Source organism: Eublepharis macularius, chromosome 2 (genome assembly GCF_028583425.1).
Source record: "Eublepharis macularius isolate TG4126 chromosome 2, MPM_Emac_v1.0, whole genome shotgun sequence".
Classification (NCBI taxonomy): Eukaryota; Metazoa; Chordata; class Lepidosauria; order Squamata; family Eublepharidae; genus Eublepharis; species Eublepharis macularius.
In genome coordinates, this window is record NC_072791.1 from 155,098,170 (window position 1) to 155,119,354 (window position 21,185).

Below are 21,185 nucleotides of genomic sequence, written 5' to 3' on the forward strand. Positions count from 1 at the left end.
CCACCACCGGACAAGGTGGCCTCAATAGCCGACGCCCCACAGCCCAAGACCAAGAAGCAGGTTCGGCGATTCCTAGGACTGCTGGGGTATTACGGGCGGTTCATCCCCCACTTTGCCTCCCGAGCGGCGCCCCTGACGGACAGCTTAAGGAAGGGGCTGCCCAACCAAGTCCGGTGGACCCCAGAACTAGAGGCAGCTTTTAAGGACCTGCGGTTAGCCCTCTCCAATGCCACGGCCCTATGGAACCCGGACTTTGACCAGCCCTTCACACTGGCCACAGACGCCTCGGACACCGGCCTCGGGGCTGTGCTGACCCAGGAGCGGGATGGCGTGGATGTCCCAATTCTGTTCCTAAGCCGGAAGCTCCAGCCCGCCGAGAAGCGCTATGCCACAGTGGAGCGGGAGGCCCTAGCGGTCAAGTGGGCGGTGGGGGCCCTGCAGTACTACCTGGCCAACAACCCCTTTGTACTGCTGACAGACCATGCACCCCTGCAGTGGCTCCATCGCATGAAGGCGCACAACCCCAGGGTGCTGCGGTGGTACCTCTCCCTCCTACCCTTCCAATTCACCATCAAATACCGCCAGGGGGCACGGCATGTGGACGCGGACTTCATGTCCCGCATGTTCGAGGCTGAACCGGACCCCCACAACTCAAAGCCAAGTGGGGGTGTGTGTCCGGGGTCTGAGCCCCAGCCCCCAGACTTGACAAGAGGGAACAGCAGGTCAACTGGTCAGCCAGCAGACAATAGGTCAACCGGTCTGACTGGCAAGCAGAGGGGGCAGCCGGGGGACAGCAGGTCAACCCCTCCCATGGGCAAATGGAGCCAGAACCTGCCTGTGCCAGGGGCAAGGGGCAAAGGCCCAGAGCCTCAGGAGGCAGGGGGAGACAGAAGGAGGCCAGCGAGTCCCACTCCCCTGGGGAAGGAAAGGGGACTAAGCAAGGCAGAAGGGGGCAAGGGCAGAGGGGTTGGGGGCCCAGCAGTCACCCACCCAAAAACCTTACCTGAGGAGGAGAAGCAGCAGCAGCCCCAACAACCCAAAGCCACGCCCCAGCTAGAAAATAGTAGCCTGGCCCAGGAGTTGCCAAAAGCCAAGCCACTCCAGGTGGGGCTATTGGAGGCACTCTGCAGGAAGCCCTGGGCAACCAGCCAAGGAGCCGCAGCTGGACCCACCTTCAGCCATCAGCTCAGCCAGGCAGGCCGGGCTGCTAGCCAGGGGACTGCAGCTGGACAGGCCTGCAGCAATCAGCCAAGGCAGGGAGGCTGGGCAGCCAGGGAACAAGGCACAGCTGGTGCTGGTCAGTGGGGCCAGATCAGCTACCCCAGCTGCGACTGCTTGGTGCAACCCAAGACCAGGCTGGAAGAGGGGTGGGACAGTAGAAGGAAGCCCTATAAAAGCTGGCTGGGAAGAGCCCTGTGGTGGTGGGTGTGAGTAGGGAGTGATGATGTGGAGTGAGAGCGGTGCGATGCAAGCGTGGAGGTTTGGAGGAGAGCTCTGGGAGGAAGAAGTGAAAGAGGACGCAGAGGGTAAGCAGGCCAGGTTGAGCAGGCCAGCGAGTGGACTGAGAGGGAGTCTGGGTGAGGTATACCGCCCCTCCTTCCACAGAGCAGGGTCCTGCAGAATCCCTGGCCCCCCTATGACGTCAGGAGCAGACCGCCCAGTGCCACGCCCAGTGGCAGCGGTGGCAAGCCCTGACAAGTTGGTGGCCCGTACGGGGAGAGACGTTCCGACGCAGGCGCCAGTCAAGGGGCGGCCTCCCAAGGCCGCCGCCACAGCGGAGCTTGGACTGTGGCTGGAGGAACGCCAGGATAGGATGTGGGGAAAGCTGGAGGCAGCCTACCCAGCCGCTCCAGTGGAACTAGCACAGACAGCGGAGCTGCGGTTGCAAGCCGGCGCGCTCACAGAGGCCTTGCCAAGGGTTTGTGCCCTCGTTTGGGAAAATAACCCACCGCCTGGCAAGCGGGTGCAGAGTCTATGCGCCACCGTGAAGATAGGCCGGCTGATCCTACAAGCCCTATTAGACTCTGGGAGTGCAGTCTCAGCAATTCGGCCCCAGCTCCTCCCAGCTGCTACCCCAGTGCACCGCTGGATACCGGTGACGGATGTGATGGGCTGCACCCAGCCGTACCCTACGGCCCTAATCACGATAGAGTACCTAGGGGTCTGCCACCAAATGGAAGTTGCCCAGTTAGCTCACCTACCCATGCCAATGCTGCTGGGAAGAGATGCCCCGGGGTTCTTCAGGCTCCTCCAGCAGGCAGCGAAGAAATTGGGAGGAGACACCCCAGGGATCGCCGGGTCTCGGCTGAAGGCGGCAGGGGAATTGACAGACCCCCAAGTTGCCACCGCTCTGCAAGTGGAGGAGGCCGACGACCCGGGAGAGGGTCCCTCCACCAGACCAGGAGCAGAACCACGGACTGGAGACCCAGCTGGGCCCCCGGCCGATCGCCCATTCTGTGACGCCCAAGGGGCAGATGAGTCCTTGCAGCGCTTACGAGAGACAGCAGCTCGTGAGGAGGAGCTAGTGCGGGATGAGCGGAGGTCCCAACGGCTCCCGCGCATCGAGAAGCAAGGAGGGGTTTGGGTTCGCATAGCTCGCGCCCCAAGTGGCCAGGGGGAGGTCCGCCAGCTATTGGTGCCGACTGCCTACCGGGCCGAAGTCCTCCGCACGGCCCATGAGCATGCGTGGGCCGGGCATCTGGGGCACCACAAGACCCTGAAGAAGATCCTTGAGCAGTTCTACTGGCCCTCCGTGAATGCCGACGTGAAGGCCCACTGCCGCTCGTGTCCCACCTGCCAGCGGGTGGCAGCCCGCCGCCCACCGAAGGCCCCCCTCTCCCCACTACCCGTCATGGGGACGCCCTTCCAACGCATCGCGATGGACTTCATCGAACCGCTGCCACGCACACCCCGGGGCCACCGCTTTGCCCTGGTGATTGTGGACTACGCCACACGGTTCCCTGAAGTCATCCCGCTGAGGACCATGCAGACCCCGGGGGTGGTCCGGGCACTGTCCAAGTTCTTCGCGATGGTGGGGCTGCCGGATGAAATCTTGACAGATCGAGGAGGCCCGTTCCGTGCCACCGCCATGCGCCAACTCTGCCAGAGTTTGGGGATCCGGCAGGTGTTCACCTCGGCTTATCACCCTCAGACAGACGGTTTGGCAGAGCGGCTGAACCAGACCATCAAAGAGGCCCTGAAGAAGATGACACGGGAGAAGCCTCATCAGTGGGACCTGTACATCGACCCACTCATGTTTGCCCTCAGGGAGACCCCGCAGGCCTCCACTGGCTTCAGCCCGTTCGAGCTGCTGTATGGGCGCAAGCCAAGAGGGATGCTCTCCCGGCTGACAGAACGCTGGGCGCCCCAGGCCAGCAGCCCTGCGCCCACCACACGGGAGTACATAAGCCAACTCCGTAACCGGGTGCAACAGTCCCAAGCCGAGGCGAACCGCAGACTGACTCGCACCCAGGCGAAGCAGAAAGCCACCTACGACCGGGGTGCACGGATGAGGGCCTTCCAGGCGGGAGAGAAGGTCCTGGTGCACCACTCGGTATTCCCCAGAGAGGAAGGGGACCCCTGGAGGGGCCCCTACCCGATTCGGAGGGTGCTGGGCCCCACTACTTACGAAGTCCAGTGCGGGGTTGGCCAGCGTCGGCGGAGGACCCTGCATGTGAATCTCCTGAAGCGGTGGCATGAGCGCCCAGAAGAGGAGTGTGGCGTGGCTGAGGACCCGTTGGAGCTTCCTGACAGTGAGCTGCCATGGACCTCCGAAGCCCCAGAGTTCGAGGAGCCCAAGGTAGACCCCCAGCTCGATCCAGCTCAACGGGCCCAGCTACGAGACCTCTGTGCACGGGTTACCGGGGTCTTCTCCCGCAGGCCGGGCAGCACCAGCCTTATTCAACATGCCATCCCGACCAGCCCGGGGCAGACAGCCCGGGCTACCTGGCGCCCCATCCCCAGGAAGCGGTGGGAGGCAGTGGAGAAGGAGACAAACGAGATGCTCCGGCTGGGTGTAATCGAACCCTCACGAAGTGCCTGGAGGAGCCCGATAGTCCTGGTGCCCAAGCCAGATGGGACCACCCGGTTTTGCATTGACTATCGTGAACTGAATAAGGTGGCCCAGTTCGACGCCTACCCCATGCCCCGAGCAGACGTGCTGGTGGACCACCTGGGGTCCGCCCGCTACCTGTCGGCCCTGGACTTAACAAAGGGCTACTGGCAGGTGCCCGTACGGCCGGAGGACCGGGAGAAGACGGCCTTTGCCACCCCCCAAGGCCTCTTCCAATTCAAGAAGATGCCGTTTGGCCTGCATGGGGCAGCAGCCACCTTTCAGCGGCTGGTGGACCAGGTGCTGGGAGAGTGCCGGGCGTATGCCATGGCGTACATTGATGATATTATTATCTTCAGCCCCGACTGGCCCACCCACCTCCAACACCTGGAAGCCGTCTTAAGGGCCCTCCAACGAGCTGGACTAAGGGCGAACCCAAAAAAGAGCCACCTGGGGTTCCAGGAACTCCAATACCTGGGCTTTGTGGTCGGGGGAGGACGAGTCAGGCCACCACCGGACAAGGTGGCCTCAATAGCCGACGCCCCACAGCCCAAGACCAAGAAGCAGGTTCGGCGATTCCTAGGACTGCTGGGGTATTACGGGCGGTTCATCCCCCACTTTGCCTCCCGAGCGGCGCCCCTGACGGACAGCTTAAGGAAGGGGCTGCCCAACCAAGTCCGGTGGACCCCAGAACTAGAGGCAGCTTTTAAGGACCTGCGGTTAGCCCTCTCCAATGCCACGGCCCTATGGAACCCGGACTTTGACCAGCCCTTCACACTGGCCACAGACGCCTCGGACACCGGCCTCGGGGCTGTGCTGACCCAGGAGCGGGATGGCGTGGATGTCCCAATTCTGTTCCTAAGCCGGAAGCTCCAGCCCGCCGAGAAGCGCTATGCCACAGTGGAGCGGGAGGCCCTAGCGGTCAAGTGGGCGGTGGGGGCCCTGCAGTACTACCTGGCCAACAACCCCTTTGTACTGCTGACAGACCATGCACCCCTGCAGTGGCTCCATCGCATGAAGGCGCACAACCCCAGGGTGCTGCGGTGGTACCTCTCCCTCCTACCCTTCCAATTCACCATCAAATACCGCCAGGGGGCACGGCATGTGGACGCGGACTTCATGTCCCGCATGTTCGAGGCTGAACCGGACCCCCACAACTCAAAGCCAAGTGGGGGTGTGTGTCCGGGGTCTGAGCCCCAGCCCCCAGACTTGACAAGAGGGAACAGCAGGTCAACTGGTCAGCCAGCAGACAATAGGTCAACCGGTCTGACTGGCAAGCAGAGGGGGCAGCCGGGGGACAGCAGGTCAACCCCTCCCATGGGCAAATGGAGCCAGAACCTGCCTGTGCCAGGGGCAAGGGGCAAAGGCCCAGAGCCTCAGGAGGCAGGGGGAGACAGAAGGAGGCCAGCGAGTCCCACTCCCCTGGGGAAGGAAAGGGGACTAAGCAAGGCAGAAGGGGGCAAGGGCAGAGGGGTTGGGGGCCCAGCAGTCACCCACCCAAAAACCTTACCTGAGGAGGAGAAGCAGCAGCAGCCCCAACAACCCAAAGCCACGCCCCAGCTAGAAAATAGTAGCCTGGCCCAGGAGTTGCCAAAAGCCAAGCCACTCCAGGTGGGGCTATTGGAGGCACTCTGCAGGAAGCCCTGGGCAACCAGCCAAGGAGCCGCAGCTGGACCCACCTTCAGCCATCAGCTCAGCCAGGCAGGCCGGGCTGCTAGCCAGGGGACTGCAGCTGGACAGGCCTGCAGCAATCAGCCAAGGCAGGGAGGCTGGGCAGCCAGGGAACAAGGCACAGCTGGTGCTGGTCAGTGGGGCCAGATCAGCTACCCCAGCTGCGACTGCTTGGTGCAACCCAAGACCAGGCTGGAAGAGGGGTGGGACAGTAGAAGGAAGCCCTATAAAAGCTGGCTGGGAAGAGCCCTGTGGTGGTGGGTGTGAGTAGGGAGTGATGATGTGGAGTGAGAGCGGTGCGATGCAAGCGTGGAGGTTTGGAGGAGAGCTCTGGGAGGAAGAAGTGAAAGAGGACGCAGAGGGTAAGCAGGCCAGGTTGAGCAGGCCAGCGAGTGGACTGAGAGGGAGTCTGGGTGAGGTATACCGCCCCTCCTTCCACAGAGCAGGGTCCTGCAGAATCCCTGGCCCCCCTATGACGTCAGGAGCAGACCGCCCAGTGCCACGCCCAGTGGCAGCGGTGGCAAGCCCTGACACTTTTCATTTATAGCCAGGAACTCTAATAAGTAAGCTAGCCAATCCCTGCCTTTGCAATACTACTGTAAATGGATAATTGCCAATAGTCAGCTGAAGCATATCCCTAGAACAAGCTTTTAGAATCCAGCCTCCAACCACAGTGCTATAAATAAAGAAATAAATAAAAAAGAAGGGACATACTGTGTCCACGCCAGCCATGAGTAATTCAGCCACACTGCCAGACACTTCCTTGATGGTTAGTTTCCCACTTGACAACAGATAGGTTAGATATTCTCCTTTTGGATTTTCTCCTTCTTCTAGCTGAGCTGCGATTTCCTCCATTCGTTTATCAATTAATTTTTGGCCTAGGAACCAAAGGATCACACTACATGTTTTAAATGCAGGTGCCAAATCCAGTGGGTATAGTTTATGCAGACAGAATTTCCATCACCTTTCCAACTTTCAGGGGCAAGCTAGTCTTTCTTATGTTCAGTACATACCCTCCAGCAGAGGTACTGCTTTTAAAATGTCAGCAACCACACGTACAAGGAACTGATCGTATAGAATAGCAGGGGAACTTTGGAGAAGAAACAAAAGAAAAAAGGTAGCCCATGCGGCATTTGGAAAATAGAGCAAGGGAGTTTGGAAGAAGAGAACAGAGAAGGAGGCAATGCACATCTTTCATTGGAATGTGTGGGTAGCAGAGACTTATCTGGGGAGCCCATGCCCAGCCTCTTAGTCATTTGGCTGGCAAATCATATGCTAAAAAATAAAGGAAGCTGATAGCTGAAAACATTGTGTACCTCTCTACCATCTGGCTTCCAAAAACACAATTGATTGTGGACATGGCAGAGGATCCTCCCCTTCAAGAAATCACTATAGAATCATACCTACATAGCAGGAAGGCATTAGGAGAAGGGAAGAAAATATGGCATTCTCTATGCCTAATAAATATGGAAAAACTAAGTGCTGGAGCATGTGCTATATCCTCAGTGGGCAGGTAGAGTAAAAGATTCAATACCTTCCCATATCTATTTATTTAAATATATACAACCCAGATTCTCTGTTGTTCTTATGATACCCAAAAAGGCATAAAATCCAGAATAGAAATCATTGCAGTTCACTATAAAACCTTCATAAGTCTACAATAAAAAATAATAAAAGTGCAAGCTACAAATATTAAGAAAAATGCCCCTATTAAAAAACAGAACATGTCAGTATGCAGAAAAAACATTCTGAAAAAGCCAGGTTTTTACATGGTGCGGAAAGGTTATCAGTGAGAGGGGACTCAATGCACTTTGCGAGGGATAGCATTTCAGAGAATGGGTGCTACTTCGAGGAACCATTGCAGTCCTAAAAAGGGCGGGACATGGAGCAAGGCCTTCCCACAGATCAAGCTTTGGGTTTTTTCTTACCAAAAGCAAAGATGGTATCCCAACTCTCCAGATAGCGGTTCCAGAAAGGCAGCACCTCCCGGGTCCACTTGGGCAAGGCATTGACAAAAACGAAATTCTTAAACATGAGACCAATCGAATTTATGAAGACCTGGGTTTTTGCAGGTATTTGCTTTTGCAGGCAGCCAATACGGGTCTCAAAGAGAATGTAAGAAATGCCTAGCAGGAAAGGAAAATGAGAGAAGGGAACAAATAAGGCTGTATCTTTTATAGAAAAGAAAAAGGGAGACTTGTGATGTCCTGTTGTGCTGATTTCAATATGTCCAGAACCCGCCAATCATTCAGCCAGCTGCTATTAGCCAATAGCCATACAGATCATTTGTAGCAGTGCTAACACCACATAACGCTTTCCCTCAACAACAGTGGATATCCAATCCAAGCATATACTCAACTGAACCACTTGCCACACCCATCTCCCTTCCTCTCTGAAAATACCTTCCAGGGCAAATCGGTAGAGCTGGTTGGCAACATCCTGGACTACCACCCCACAAGGACTCTTCTCCCTCTCATTCTGCAGGTGCACCATCAAGTCAGTCACCACTTCATTGATGACATCAGCATACAGCACAGCCTCTGAAGGTTTCAGCATCCTCTTGTTCAGCACCTGGCGTAAGTGATACCAGCGTTCCCCTTCCCTGCGGAGAGAACTCATCTCACTTTGGTGCCCCATTAGGCAGAACCAGACTGAAAAAGAAAGCTTTCCTCTAGCAACCTGTGGGAAGTGAGCTGAGATAATTCATTAAGTCCCCCCATTTGAGCCACTGTGTCAAGATACCCCAGGTCCAAAAAACAAGTCAGGCTTGTTAGCATTACCATGATTCAACATCTTTGAAACAGCTAGAAAGCCCCTCTCTTGAATCTTCCTAACTAGTATCTGCCACAACTCAGACAGAAATGCTAAATGTGGGGGGAAGGGTGGACCCCAAATCAGCGTGTGTAACTAGACATGGGCACGATCCAAAAATAAATCCTGATTAAGCCGATTGTGGATCTGGGCTGCAGCCCAACGCAGGTTCCCAATTCTAACCGATCAAGTCTCGTTTCCGGTCCAAAATCGGGAATCGGGGAGGCCAGCACCCAGAGCAACCATAGTCAGGCTGTTGCGCGCTGGGTAAAGACGAATTGCGCAGGTGGCCTCTCAGCCTCCTGCGCTGCCTTTTGCCTTTCCCCAGGACAAGGGGTGGCTGGCTTGCCCACACACCCCTTGTCCTGAGGGAAGGCAAACGGCGCGGGCGGCCTCCCAGCCTCCTGCGCTGCCTTTTGCCTTTCCTTTGTGCCCACCCCCTTCCCCCTCCCTCCCCTGGGTTGCTGCTCCGTGTTTGGAAAGAAGCCTGCTAATCAAGGAAAGGTGGGCTTCCATTCGTGTTTCAAGGGCGACAGGAGGGCAAACACAGCTCATTTCCCTGACTCCGTTGCCCCGGGAATTAATTACTAGTGCCAGAGTGTCTGCAATTCTGAACAGAAACTGACCCATCCGATCAAGTCCCGAACTAGCAAACTCCCGACTGCTGGATCACTTGCCATGGACAGAACCGATTCGCTGAGTTACGATGGTGAAAATGCCAAAATCGGGGGGGGGGGGTTGAAATCATAATTCAGATTGGGCCCATCTAGATGTTGTATTCCTGTATAAGTGAAGCCGGCCTATTTTCTAAGATCCTGGAATTCATTTTTAAGTATGGAAAGTACCATACTATTTTACTTGACACACACAGCTATGCTCATTTGGGACGAATTCCAAAATGACACATTCTGAACGGGAAAGGACAAAGTGTTTGCTTTTGCTGTTTGCATTAGCCAGTGTACAGAAGCAAAAATCGATAGCAGGTCAGTATCTTGTCAGTCGGCCAGAACCTGATCATGCTCAGTGTCACAGAAACCTAGCAGAAAAGGAGGGGCTCAGAGGCTTACTTTAAACGGATAGCTTTTCTCTCTTTTAAGATTCAAAGACGTTAAAACACAGTAATTCATACATCTACTCTTATGCCTAAAGAAGGAAAACACTGTGTACACACTAGCAATCATGAGAACACAATTAAAGAGAGAACAAGAGGAAAAATCCACAGCAAGAGAGATTCTTTTAAAGAGTTTTGGTTTTAAAGGAGGAAACACTGACTGACCAATTGCAGACTTAGTTCAGACCATTCAGAAATACTAGTTCAAGTCACTGAGAAACACTGCCTTGACTATAACATCACGCTGACACTAACCACATGATTGTATTGCTGGAATCACACGTACATGCATGCATATATCCATATATTCACAGCTCAATCAATCTCACTATATCTCTACATGAAATAACTCAGCAATCACTATGCATATATCAATTACATAGGCCTTAATCATAAGGAACTAAGGATATACTGAACCAAACAAAATGGAGTCTAAATGAACTTTGAATGGAAACGTGGCAATAAGCTAAGATCTAGGGGATTTTTGCTGATACATGATATTCATATGAGTAATGATAGCAAATACTAAGGGATCAGAATGACCTGACCGTTTTACAGATGTCACGATCTCAGCGCAAAATCTGCAAATGCTGCAATTTTTAGGTGATTTCCAGTGCCAGGAATGACTCTGAAGAATCTCATTGGTGAATTTGAATGGGTTGATGTAAGCCAAAACTGTATAAAAATGAGCAAGAAAACCATGGAGTCTAAGAAGCTAGGAGGAGAGAAAGGAAGGAATACCTCCTTGCTATCTCTCTCCTTTTCCTTTCAGGTTGGCCAAACGCTCACCCATTCTTTCCATCAACAAGAATCTCTGGGACATCTCCAGGATTGGTAAGATGATTTACTATGCCTTGTTCTTGTTGTATTGTTGATCAAGCTATTGCTATGCTAAAACCATGCTGTACCACGATACTTAAAGTCTATGTAACCTATGCAGAATGATTTAAATAAAACTTACTGAAATTTATGTCCAGGCCTGTGTTGTAACCTTGCTCTCTCTTCATTTGGGAAAATCTGACTCAGTTGAAGATATATCAAAGATTCCCCCCTTTCGCACGGTAAACTGTTGGCTAGTAACCAAGCTAACAGATTGGTGGAGAATGTGGGCATATCTTTGAACTGACAGAGAAACCCAGGGGAAAAGAGAGCAAACAATTGTGTAACGGTAAAAATTTAACCATTAGAGCAACATGGGGAATAAGACATCCGTTGAACCAGAGTCACAGAAAGCTAAATTGTTTATCTGGAGAAAGAAAGCAAGGCGACTTCCGGTTTGGGATTCATGGAGGTCTAACGCAGCTCCATTTGCGGAGCTGACCGGACTGCCGTTTTAACCGGCCGGAGGGGTGAAAATAACCCGCGGCCGACTGCTCTCAGGCGGGGAGCAGGCAAAGAACGCTCAAGACCCTAGGGTGAGTTAGATCTCGGACGAGGGGGGGCTCTACACAAGGAGTCTCCCCCCTGATCCTTGAGGTCCCACCTTGCGACGGGTCGGCTATAATCTCTGCGGCAGTTTTGGGGCCAATTCGGCTGGCATAAGACCTACATACCCAAGCTTCGATCGGGGAGGGAAGTCGAGAGGAGAATTTAAGATCGAAACAGCGATTACAACCCGAGAAAGCTGAAGAGAAGGTAAAGATCGCTATCTCTTGAAACGGGACAGATTGATAAAAACAGAGAAGAAAGAAAGTAGATTTTTAAACTGCAACAGACTAGTGAAAAGGAGGCGAAGACTTGGCAGGAGTTGTATTTTAAAAGAGACTAAATTTAAAGAAGTTATTGCAAAAATTGGATTATTGTTTTGAATACCTGTGGTTTCGGAGCTGTGGGAAAAAGACACCATCGCGAGACCTGCTGTGGGAAGACGGGAGACAGGAAGTGCGTAACAACAATAGAGTGGCTGGAGGGAAGCGGCCCTTGCCGACGGACAGGAAGCAGGGAATCGCCATTTTTGAAAGGGGAAGGGTCGCGGCTTCAGCGGAAGAGGAAGTAGGCCATCTTGGATTACAATAACATAGAGAAACCATAGAGAAAAGACGCCCGACATTTTGGATATAAAAAAATTAATTTTGGCAAAGATTGGGACATTTGAAAAAAAGGAAAACGTTTAAATATACGCCACGGAGCTAAGGAAGAGAGCAGATTCGTGGGAGCGAGCTAAAGCAAGCCCCACGATGTCGAAAAAAGAGTGGCAATCGGCGATAGAAAATTTGGACAAAAAACTTATAGACATGATGAAAGAACTTAAGGACACGAAACTGGAGCTTATTAAAGAGGTCAAAGAAGTTACACAGACAGTAAAGTCGGAGCTGTCAGAAGTGAAAAAAGGCGTGGAAACGATTAGTAGTGAATTACAAGGAACGCAGCAGAGAGTTAAAACAGTAGAAGACGCGATGGAGAATTTAATAGACACGCAACAAACAGAGATGAGACTGGTGAAGGGGAGGATGTCAGTTGCAGAAACCAAACACATGGAGAAGCAGCTTCGTTTTCGTGGTCTGCCGGAAGTGGAAGGGAAGTCAGCGCAAGAACAGATGACTGAGGTGTTGGCTGATTACCTGGGGAAGGAAGAGGAGGAAATTGTGGCTATCCTAGATGTGGCGTACCGTGTGAACTCGAGAATTGCAACCCAGAGGAAACTACCAAGGGATGTGATTGTGCAGTTTACAACTAGAAACATGAAAGAGAGGATTGTGACAAAACAATTTCAAGATCCATTGGAGATTGATGGCAAGACGATTATCATAATGAAGGAACTGCCCAGATCAGTGTTACTGGACAGGAAAAAATATAGAGGGCTAATTCAGACTTTGAAGGACATGAATATCAGGTACAGATGGGAGTTACCGGAAGGAGTGTCCTTTGAGTTTGGAGGGGCAAAAAAACGCATCAGATCTGAGCGGGAGATGGAGAGATTTATCAAGGACAATGAAAAAGACTTACCAACAAAACCATGAATATGGAGTGTAAAGTATTATCTTGGAATGTAAATGGACTAAACTCACCGAATAAGAGGAAAAATATTTTTCATTGGCTACTAAAACAAAAATGTGATATTGTTTGTTTGCAGGAGACCCATATTAGAAAACAGGATGTAAAATATTTAAAATCTGGAAAATTGGGCAAAGAATTTGTAGCGGCCTCTAACAAGAAAAAAAGAGGAGTGGTGTTGTACATAAAAGAGGAGCTGCAGCCAAAATTTGTTATGAGAGATGTGGAAGCTAGATTTGTAGCAGTGGAATGTAATTGGAATTTAAAGAGAGTGTTGGTAGTCGGACTTTATGCACCTAACGGTGCAAAGGAAAGCTTCTTTGAGGATTTAAGGAAGCATTTAGATGATCTTGTATATGACCAGATAATTCTTGCTGGAGATTTCAATGGAGTGACAGAGTTGGAACTAGACAAAAAGACTACAACAGCACAAAAGAAAAGAGGACTATTGCCAAAGCTTTTTTTTGAGTTGATTCAACAAGAGATTCTCGAAGACGTATGGAGGAGAGAATATCCTAAAACCAAACAGTTTACTTTTTATTCTGCAAGGCATCTTACATTATCAAGAATTGATATGATCTGGGCCTCAAAGGACTTAGCGTTATGGACTAAGGAGGTAGAAATAATGCCGATGGTAGGCTCAGATCACAATCCAATTATGTGGAAATTTGGAAAAAGGAGGAAAAGGAAAGCCTGGAGAATAAATGAGGACTTGTTACAGGAAAGTGAGAATATGGAAATATTGAGAAGAGAGACAAAGTTTTTTATACAATACAACGTGAATAAAGAAGTACCAACCAATAAAGTTTGGGATGCTTACAAGGCGGTTGTAAGGGGCATACTAATGGACTTAAATGGCAGAGCAAGGAAAAAGAAAGAGGAGAAAAGACAAGAGATTGAGGAGAAAATAAAGGCCAAAGAAGCACAGTTAAAAAAGAGACCAGGGAAAAAGAAAATATATCAGGAAATCAAAATTCTTCAAGAACAGTTAACAGCAATGAGTAATAAAGAATTGGAGTGGAACCTTAAAAGACTGAATCAAAAAGCTTTTGAGGGTGCTAATAAACCTGGGAAATATTTGGCATGGCAATTGAAGAAGAAAAGGGAAAAGAAAATAATAAATAAAATCTGTGAAGAAAACAAAACGTATCTGGAACAGACTACCATTAGTAGAGCCTTTTATAAATTTTATGCTAAGCTGTATAACAAAAAAGAAGTAACCAAAGAATCAATAGCATCATATTTGGAGAAAACTAAACTTCCAGAGATCTCGGAAGCTTGGAGAAACAAGTTGAACAGTGAAGTAACCGATGAGGAAATAAGCAAGGCAATACAATCTGCAAATCTAGGAAAGGCGCCAGGGCCAGATGGACTTACGGCTAAATTTTATAAGACAATGGCCAATGAACTGGCACCATTCCTAAAAGAGGTGATGAATGGAGTTTTTAGGGATCAAAGAATTCCAGACACTTGGAGCGAAGCGAATATATCATTGATCCCTAAAGAGGGCCAAGATTTGACTAACGTGAAAAATTACAGACCTATATCATTACTTAATAATGATTATAAAATTTTTGCGAAGATATTGGCGGAGAGACTGAAGGGGTGGCTCTCGGAAGTCATAGAGGAAGAACAAGCAGGCTTTTTGCCAGACAGACAAATAAGAGACAATTTAAGGACAGTGATCAATGCTATTGAATACTATGATAAGCGTTGTGATAAAGAGGTTGGTTTCTTCTTTGTAGATGCTGAAAAAGCGTTTGACAATTTAAACTGGGACTTTTTGTTTGCCACTATGGAAAAGCTACAATTGGGAGAAAGATTCATCAGAGCAATTAAAGAAATCTATAGAGACCAGACTGCAGCAATTGTAGTGAATGATGAATTGACCAAGAAATTGACGATTAGTAAAGGAACAAGACAAGGTTGCCCGTTATCTCCATTGTTGTTCATTTTAGTATTGGAGATTCTGATGATACAAATACGACAAGATGAGGAAATACGAGGAATGAAAATAAAGGACTATTCATACAAGGTTAGAGCATTTGCTGATGACATAATGTTAATTGTAGAAGATCCATTGGAGAACATGCCAAAAGTGATAGATAAGATCAAGGAGTTTGGTGATTTGGCAGGTTTCTTCATTAACAAAAAGAAGTCAAAGATATTATGCAAAAACATGACTAAGCAGAAACAACAATTGTTAATGGAAACAACGGACTGTGAAGTAACTAGTAAGGTGAAATATTTGGGAGTTGAGCTGACTGCAAAAAATATAGATTTGTTCAAGAATAATTATGAAAAATTATGGACTCAGATAGAGAGAGACTTGATCAAATGGAATAGACTGAATCTGTCATGGTTGGGCAGGATTGCAGCAGTTAAGATGAATGTGTTACCAAGAGTAATGTTTTTGCTACAGACAATACCAATCATCAGAGACTCTAAACAATTTGAAAAATGGCAGAGGAAAATATCAGATTTTGTTTGGGCAGGCAAGAAGCCTCGAGTGAAAGTTAAAGTTCTACAAGATGCAAAGGAAAGAGGCGGAATGCAACTGCCCAACTTGAGACTTTATCATGATGCAATCTGCCTAGTTTGGTTAAAAGAGTGGATGACGTTAAAGAATAAGAAACTATTAGCCCTAGAGGGATATAAAAATTTTTTTGGATGGCACGCATACCTATGGCACGACAAAGTAAAGGTCAACTCGATGTTCCTACATCATTTTGTAAGGAGAAGTTTATATACAATCTGGAAGAAGTACAGAATTTACTTACAAGAAGGAACCCCCTTGTGGGTGGTTCCATACGAGGTGATAGATCCGAGAGCTGTTGATAATGAACAACAATGTTTAACATACAAAGAAATAACTAAAATTGAAGTATCTAAACTTAGAATAAAGACGCAAGAGGAATTATCACCTAATTACGATTGGTTCCAGTACAGACAGATTAGAGATTTATACAATTCGGACTCTGCAATGTCAGACTGTGGCTAGATAAGGCACTCTCTGCAAGATTCCCTTTAGAAGCAAGAATAAGTCCAATGTCTGGCAAAGGAAGCTTTATTGCAGAAAAGGTCCATTATAGTCCACTGTCCTGAATAGGAGACTCAGGATGGTACATGATCATTGTTACCAATGAAGAGCAAGCATAGGATACAGAGTAACAATACCCATCTGGAACAGCCTCCCCCCACAGTTCTCAAAACAACATCTTTCAGTCCTGGGAAGCTGCTCTCCTTCAAGGCCAATGCTTGGTGGAACGGTGTTAGACAAAACAGTCTCCTCTGGTGGGAATGCTGCCTGGGAACTGGTGCACCTGAGGAGAAAACACTTAAACACTAAAAGCATTAGAAAATGGAGTCAGTATAGTTTAGATATATACTGGACCTGACATTTCTGCCCCCCTTAAAATAGATCCCCCCCTGGTTTATATGGGTAGCGAGTATGAAAAGCTTTGGTTAATCTAGGAGCATGAACATGTGCAGAGTTCACCCATTCATCGTAACCAGAATCAAAGTCCTTCCATCTAATGAGGTAAAAAAGCTGATTTCGCTTGAGTTTAGAGTCCAAAATTTGTTGTACCTCATAGTGTATTTGGTCGTCAATTAAAGTTGGAATGGGTGGAGCTTTGATGTGCCATTTGTTGTCGGTGGGAGCTTTCTTCAAAAGGCTGACATGGAACGTATCATGCACATGGCGCAGGTTCTTGGGCAAAATTACAGCAACAGTCACTTTATTTATTACCTTGCGCACGGGAAAAGGTCCTAAGAATTTCAGAGCGAGTTTGCGGCTTGTTTGAGCTAGCTTTAGGTTTTTTGTGGAAATATACACATGATCTCCTGGTTGTAATTCCCATTCGGCCACACGATGGCGATCTGCGTATTTTTTGTAATCCAGTTTGGCCTTTTCAAGGTGTCTCTTAATAATAGTCCACTGCTGCACCGCCTCCCCCCACCATGAGGATACATCTGGCAATTTAGAGGAATGGAGAGGGGGTGCGTCCAATGGGAAGGGATTGAAGTGAGTCCCGTATACAATTTTGAATGGGGCTTCTCCCGTTGAAGAGTGTACACTGTTGTTATAGGAGAATTCGGCTAGAGGGAGAAGGTCCACCCAGTTATCTTGTTGAAAATTGATGTAGCAACGAAGGAACTGTTCTAATATTTGGTTTGTTTTTTCGGATTGCCCGTCGGTTTGTGGGTGGTGGCTTGAACTGATGCCTTGTTCAATATTCAACATTTTCAAAAGCTCCCGCCAGAAGTTGGCAACGAACTGTCCGCCGCGATCCGAAATCACCTTGGACGGAAAAGAATGTAATTTTACGATGTGTTTTAGAAACAGATCCGCTAGTTTTCGAGCGGAGGGTATAGCAGTACAGGGGATAAAATGAGCTTGTTTGGAGAACAGATCTACCACAACTAAAATACAATTATGTCCTTTTGAAATAGGTAGATCAGTGATAAAGTCCATGGAGATTACTTCCCAGGGCCTGCTCGGCGTTTCCAATGGTTGCAGGAGACCCGGAGGTTTCCCTTTTCTGGTTTTTGCACTGAGGCAAACAGGGCAGGAACTAACGTATTGGGAAATGTCTTTGCGCATGCCCGGCCACCAGAATTGTCTTTGAACTAGGTGTAAGGTTTTCAGGTACCCATAATGTCCAGCAGTGGGAGCATCATGACAGCGCTGCAAGACTTCCAGCTTAAGGCTGTCTGGGACATAAAACTAGCTCCCAGCTAGCCAATCCCCCTGTGGGGATTGGGTTAGTTTGTTTCGCGGAGCTTTATCCCCCTCCTTCTCCACTTCAGTTTTTAGTTTCGATTTCCATTCTTGGTTGGCCGGGAGGGGCTGCTTAGCACGGCTGCGAGTAGTCACCACGCCCCCGAGTTGCGTAGGCGAGAAGACCGTGTCGACAGTCTCCGCCCGTTTGCTCTTATGTTGGGGCATGCGCGACAGGGCGTCCGCCAAAAAGTTAGTTTTGCCCGGGAGATAATTGAGGGTGAAGTTGAATTTGGAAAAGAATTCCGCCCACCGCAATTGCTTGGCATTCAGTCTGCGTGGGCTTCGGAGGGCCTCCAAGTTTTTATGATCTGTCCAGACCTCGAAAGGGTATCTCGCCCCCTCCAGCCAATGTCTCCAGTTAGTAAGGGCAGCTTTCACTGCAAAGGCCTCCTTCTCCCACACATTCCAATTCCTTTCCGCCTCCGAGAACTTTCTAGACAAGAATGCACAAGGCCGCAATTTCCCATCCTCCCCCTTCTGTAGCAAAACCCCCCCTATCGCCGTATCGCTGGCGTCGACCTGTACTATGAAGGGGAACTGTTCGTTGGGGTGGGAGAGGATGGGTTCCGTTACAAATTGCTTTTTAAGGCATTCGAAGGCCGTTTGGCAATCGGGGGTCCATTGTAGTTTAGAAGAGGGTTTTTTGGCTTGGTCCCCTTTATCTTTGGTTTTCAGCAATTCTGTTAAGGGGAGTGTGATTTGGGCGAAATTTGCTATGAAGTCTCTATAGAAGTTGGCAAAACCCAGGAAGGATTGCAGTTCTTTGCGGGTGGTGGGTGTTTGCCAATCCTGGATCGCCTGTATTTTGGCTGGATCCATTTTCAACCCCTCTTGGGAGATACAATACCCAAGGTAAGTGAGTTCGGTTTTATGGAATTCACATTTGGACAATTTGATGGGCAGTTTATTCTTCATCAAGGTGGCTAGGACCTTTTGTACCATTTGAACATGTTCTTCCTCGGTGTCCGAATAAATTAAAACATCATCAAGGTACACCACCACCCCTTTGTACAGAAATTCATGTAGAACTTCGTTTATCATGGACATGAATACAGACGGGGCTCCCGTCAATCCAAAAGGCATAACTAAGTATTCATATTGTCCGAGGGGCGTATTAAACGCGGTTTTCCACTCATCCCCTGCCTTGATACGAACGTGGAAGTAAGCATCTTTTAGATCTAATTTCGTAAAGATCTTACCTTGGGCCACGACGTTGAGAAGGTCTCGGATGAGCGGTATAGGATAGGCGTTGTTGGTGGATACTGCATTCAGTCCTCGGAAATCCGTGCACAGTCTGAGTCCCCCATCCTTCTTTTTCACGAAGAGAACTGGAGCGGCGTGGGGGCTAGAGGCTGGGCGGATGAACCCTCGTTGGAGGTTGGTGTCGATGAATTTCCGGAGCTCTTCGCGTTCATGGAGACTCATGGGATAGAGTCGTCCTTTAGGCAGTGAGGCTCCGGGTAAAATTTCCACCACACAGTCCGTTCGTCGGTGCGGGGGTAGAGTATCAGCTTCCTCCTCAGAGAAAGCATTTAGAAAAGGCCAGTACGGTTCTGGTATTTGGTTGACTTCTTCTTGGGTGAGGAGGGCCTTTTCTTTATAAGTTGGGTCTTCGCCCCAGTTTTGATTCCAACGGTGATTTTTACAGTTGGCATGACTGAAGGTAATACATCCTTGAGCCCAGTCTATGTAGGGATTGTGATCACATAGCCATTTGCTGCCTAGAATTAACGGGTACTTGGCAGTAGAGCTGATGACAAAGGACCTCTTTTCCCAATGTTGTCCCATGCCTGTGATCACCGGGATGGTTTCAGTCGTGACCGGATTCATGTTGGTACCCTCCATTTGTTCAAAGATTACTGGATTTTGTAAATCCCGAGTTGGTAAGACCAGTCCATTGACTAGAGCTGGGGCTATGATGTCTCTCGAGCAGCCCGAGTCAATAAGAGCTTGCACCCGAATGTGCATTTTTCTCTCTGGGTTGATTAGAGTCACTGGCATGAATAAAATGGACCCAGGTGGCCGGTTCCGTGCAGGGACGGGCTTGGGGCGGATCTGTCGTTTGGGCCCTTTTACGACAGATCCATCTCGTTTCCCGACTGGGGACTTTCTGGATTGACTTCTGCAGATGGGGAAGCGGGATCGTATTCCATAACTTCTTCCGCTTCCAGCCCTCTCTCTGAGGCTGGCCTTTGGGAAGCGCCGCGGCCTCTGTTTGCTCGTGGAGCTGGAGTCGGGCGTTGGAGCGTAGGGAACGGAGCAAGGGTTGGACGCCGTAATTGAAGCGGAGGTCTTTGCACAGGCCGGTAGGGGCATTGTGCTGCAAAGTGACCAGCCTGTCCGCATTGCAAACACAGCCCTTGTTGCCATCTAGCATCTCTTGCTCCACGGGTGGCGTAGCCAGCTCCCCGTGCTCCCTTCTGTAAGGTCAATGGTCTTCTTTGTCCCGTTTGTTGTTGTTGCTCAACCAAACGGACTTCTAAAATGCGATTCTCCACTTCGCAAACAAGTTGAATCCAACCTAACAGCGTAGGGGGATTGTCTTGCATGAGGGCTCTGTCCAAAAGTCTCGGATTAAGTCCTTGTTTGAACAGAATAATTTTTGTGGACTCCTCACACCTGGGGCACTTGGCTGCTAATTGCCGGAATTTTGTGACATAGTCTCTGGCTGACATGCTGCCTTGTTTGATGGCTTGCAATTCTGTTCGGGCCCGGGTTTCCTCTAAGGGGTCTTCATATTGTGCTCGGATGGCATCCACTAACCCCTGGAGAGTATCAAGTTCTGGGGCCCCAACATTGTACAGTCCTACATACCAATCTGCTGCCTTGCCCTGTAAACGAGATCCAAGATGTTCAATTTGGCTAGCCTCACTGCCAAAAAGGTGCCCCCACCGGTTGAAAAACTGTACCACTTGTACCAAGAAAAATCCCAGTTTGGAGGGATCCCCATCGAAGGTGGCTTCCAACTTCACCCAGCCCATCGGGAGTTCTTGTCTCGGAGCAGGCGCTGGGTAGAAGTCCATCGGCAGTCTTAATTGCTCCTGGGGCGCGGGAGGAGGTAACTGGAGTCTCGGTCGGGGCAACGGCGGTGGCTGTACTGGCGGCGGTTGAACCGGCGGTGCCGGCGGAGGTTGCCGTGGTGGAGCTGCCGGGGGTGGTCTCGGTTGGGCCGGAGGTTGTAGTGGCGGGCGAGTAGGTGGCGGCAATCTTGGCCTGGCTGGTAACACAGGAGGCGTTGGCGGCAGCTGTCGAGGTGGAGGCAGCTGGTGTGGTTGAGTGGAGATCGGCCGCGGAGGAGGGGGTTGGAGGTGCCGTAGAGGTGCAGGCCTTCCCGGTTGATTCGGAGGTGGTAAGACGGGCTGGTCCTGGGGCTGCTGCAACGGTATGAGCCGCGGTCGAGGTGAGAGGGGCCGCAGCGGCGAGGGTCGAACGGGTGGAAGGCCGCGCGGGCTTGCCCCTCCAGGCGTTGTTATTCTGGGAAGCATCGGCTGGTCTCGTGGCGCTGGTAGACCGTCTCCCGAAGGTTGCCCGACGGGAACAGTTTCTCGCGGTTGACCAGGGGCTCCCCCCCCGGATGGAGCCGCGGGTGCTCCCGCTTGGTCCGGCCGGACCGTTATAGGAGAAGTATGGGGGGGTATCACCGGTGTATCACTTGGCTTTTCCTCCCCTTCCGTAGGCCTCTCAACGGGGGTCTCGTCTGGCGGCACATCCCCTCCCGTGATAGGAGGTTCGATGGGAGTCTCACCGGGTGGCACAACCGG

At 50.2% G+C, this 21,185-nt stretch overlaps 1 protein-coding gene across 1 annotated transcript in view; it reads right to left on the reverse strand.

Moving 5' to 3' along the window:
* The window catches only part of LOC129323825 (sterol 26-hydroxylase, mitochondrial-like), a 70,156-nt gene that overhangs the window by 21,911 nt on the left and 27,060 nt on the right, over window positions 1–21,185 (reverse strand). The window contains exons 3-5 of the mRNA XM_054970567.1: window positions 8,125–8,324; window positions 7,651–7,848; window positions 6,437–6,600 (exon numbers count right to left, since the gene is read on the reverse strand). Coding sequence (XP_054826542.1) covers window positions 6,437–6,600; window positions 7,651–7,848; window positions 8,125–8,324 — 562 coding nt within the window. The remainder of the gene's footprint in view (window positions 1–6,436; window positions 6,601–7,650; window positions 7,849–8,124; window positions 8,325–21,185) is intronic.